The 3,253-nt window shown below is 35.6% G+C and overlaps 1 protein-coding gene across 1 annotated transcript in view; it reads right to left on the bottom strand.

The window, feature by feature from the left end:
• The window catches only part of LOC111383096 (probable phospholipid hydroperoxide glutathione peroxidase), a 7,037-nt gene extending 6,018 nt beyond the window's left edge, over positions 1-1,019 (bottom strand). The window contains exon 1 of the mRNA XM_023007165.1: positions 740-1,019. Within this exon, the coding sequence (XP_022862933.1) occupies positions 740-790 (51 nt within the window). The 5' untranslated portion in view covers positions 791-1,019. The remainder of the gene's footprint in view (positions 1-739) is intronic.
• Between the last annotated feature and the right edge of the window lie 2,234 nt (positions 1,020-3,253).

The following is a 3,253-nucleotide window of genomic DNA, read 5'->3' as shown; positions in this document are numbered from 1 at the left end:
AGTGACTTCGTATCGACTTCGACCAAATACTCAAAAGCTCGACTCAATCCGTTTAAGCAAAATTGTTTGCCACTTCGCCGCTTCGGAGCGCACAAACGGGGATCGACCTGCCCGGTCAGGTCACGAGGGTCGAGGGGGCAGCGCCCCTCGTGGGGGGTCGGGGGCAACGCCCCCGAAAGAGAATTTTGATGCATTTCGAAAACCAATATCGGATGAATGAGAAATTACGAAAAAGGACGAAAATCAGTGAATAGACACCTTTTCATAAAGGTGGTGCATTGTTTGGAAATGGTGCATGGTTTGGCCTCAACCATTTTGTCCACACCCTTTCATGGTCTATAAATAGGACCCTTTGGGTGTCCTATTCCTCACAGTTTGATATGCAAAACGTCTCTCATCCTCTCTTCTATCCAAAATCAAAATCATTTCATTTATTTTGATTTTCTTTCATTTCATCCTTGGAGTACATAAGCTTAAATTTGGTTCGTTGTACTTGTGTTTTGGAGTGCTACAAACACAAGTGTAGCCGTTGTATCTTGGGAGTCGATTGCCGAAATTCGTAGGCACCGTTGCGGGGCAGATTCGACTTAAGGACAAAGAGTCCAACTCTTGCCTCGACTTTGTCCCTATCTTTATACTTATTTTTGGCGTCTCTATTCACAAAATTCTTCCAACACCATTAAAAAAAGCCTTAACATCATCAAAAGAAAAATAAACAAAGAGGTGAAGAATTGGATACCTTAACAGTGAAATCATGAACTGATTGTGGTTTAGCTGAATTGCTTGCCATTGTGCGATAAAACAGAGACTTTCTTGAATTAATATAAGAGGAAGCCACAGAACACAAAAACCTTTTTGATCGGCCGAGAAATTAAAGAAATCGAAGAAATATGCAGTGAATTAAAAATGGGTTAGTCTTAGAATTGAATAAGACTGCTTTGGTTCGATGGAATTTTGAGGGTGAAAGCTAATTGAGGAACAGAGCGTGTGGAATAATAAAACAGAGTAATGTCAAATTTATAGAGTTTGTTGTTGGACTTACATATATGCGACGATGCCTTATACACGCGGTAGTTAATGATTGTGCCACGTGTCAATAATATATCCGAACATGAGTAGCTCCGAAATTTAATGGGATTGATGGCTCGGATCATTTTAGCTCAGAAAATGAATGGTCGCGATGAGCTCAAGTGTGAACATGTCTCATTGGCCATTGCACAACTTTGTTTTTCTAGATGTTTTCGAGTTAATAGTTCCAATAGTCACTGAACTAAGGTTTATGTCTTTAATGACCACTGAAATTTAAAATGTCGAACTTTAGCTATTGAATTTAAATTTATATTTTCGATTGCTCACTGAAATTTAAAATGTTGAGTTTCAGCTACTAGACTTTAAAAAAAGCTGTACATTATTCACCTTTAAGCTCGATATTTTTCAAAGTTTAACAATTATACTAGTGAGTAACGTATGACATATTCCAAAGTTAAGTGATCAATATACAATATTTTTCAAAGTTAAGTGTTCAAAACTCGACATTTTAAATTTCAGTGAGTAATCGAAGACATGGACCTTAGTTTAGTGAGCAATCAAAGACATTAACCTAAATTCAGTGATCAAAACACAACATTTTAAATTTCAGTGCTCAATTAAAGACATGGACCTAAGTTCAGTGACAATTGGAACAATTAACTAGATGTTTTCTAATGACAGGGACATGAGATTTACGTGTTTTGTATGAACTCTGCAACATGTCATTTGTACAATACACGAATTCTTGGACGTCTTGATAGATTACGAGTATTTTGATAGATTTACAATTTTAACCAAGAATTAGCAATTTTGGGTAAGAATTGTGTGAACATTTAGAAATATTTGTACTCAACCTTTTTGGATATTTCTAAGGTCATTTTCTAATGGTTACTTGTCAAATTTATCTGCCCAATACAATGGATTCTTGATCTTGAAACCTTCTAGAGATTAAGAAATTTTCTTCGCCTGTTCACAAAGAAAATTGGAGGGGCCCGAATAAATAAATAACAACAGAAGGAAAAGCAACAGAGAATTTACAAGGGCCGTGGATACTTTGATTTTTGATGGGATTATGATGGAGGAGCTTGACTGGAAGTGTAATATTGGTCCAATTGAGATAAAAAGGCTCGTAATTTCTTCGCCTAATTCTTATGGTAAAAAAACAGTATGTTTAGGTCTTCGCCCACTCATGGAAAATTGGAGGGTCCCCAAATTCTTTCAATTCATAGGGGATTGGTGGGATTGGGTACATAAGAAGACACTTGAGACACAATGACTTTCAATGACTCTTTTGGGCATGAATTTTGCTGCTTTACCCTGATTTTTTTGTTCACATGTCGTGGATTCTACGTGAATAAAAAAGTCCAAAAACAAAATGGACTCCGCCATTGTGAGAGTCAGTCACTACCTTTGTAAAAAAAAAAAAAAGTCGATCACTATAGCGGAATTGTTTGGGCATAGCCAAATGTGCTATTGTCGCATGAGGCATCTTCCCCAAATTCCCTTGCAAAAAAAATAAATGTACGAGGATTGGATATCATTTCTTGAAGCAATATAGCATGAATGAATTTGTGTTATGTTAATAATACTGTGGATGTGTGATTACAAGTCTTCTAGACTAGTTAATGGCACTGTACATTCACCGACAGGAGATCAGGTTATGTGTCCCCTCCTTTGTAATTTCTTTTTATTTTCATTATTAATAAATACTCCACCATTATGTTGGTTCCATAAAAAAAAAAAAACCCTCCAACATAGTCGACGTTGGTTCGACAAAAAAACTCCAACATCGTCAATGTGTTGATCCATTGGTTAGATGAAACTTGATTCAAAGCATCAAATTTTCATAAGTTACATAAATTAACAGTAAAACAATTGAGAGAGTTGAGAAGCCTAACAGGAAATTGTTTATTAGAGAAATAGGGCTAGAGTTGCTAAGTTATGAAAAAAATAAGTAACAATTTGTTTTGAATTTATTTTTTATCAAACTTAATTTTAAAAGTTAATCTTTTACTAACAAACCTTACATTTACTAACTTACTTTCTACATAAGTAACTTTTAAATTCAGCAAAACATGCTTTCCCATCCTAATCCACGATACAGTCGCGCTTAGCCCTCGAACTCAAGAGAACTCAGCATAAGAAGCTCAACTACCAAATAAAATAGGTAAAACTTTTTTGACTTGCAAAATACCAACAATAACTAATTTGATAGAAATTAGGA

This window comes from Olea europaea, unplaced genomic scaffold (assembly GCF_002742605.1).
Source record: "Olea europaea var. sylvestris unplaced genomic scaffold, O_europaea_v1 scaffold2612, whole genome shotgun sequence".
NCBI classification, from domain to species: Eukaryota; Viridiplantae; Streptophyta; class Magnoliopsida; order Lamiales; family Oleaceae; genus Olea; species Olea europaea.
This window is presented reverse-complemented; position numbering and strand designations above follow the sequence as displayed.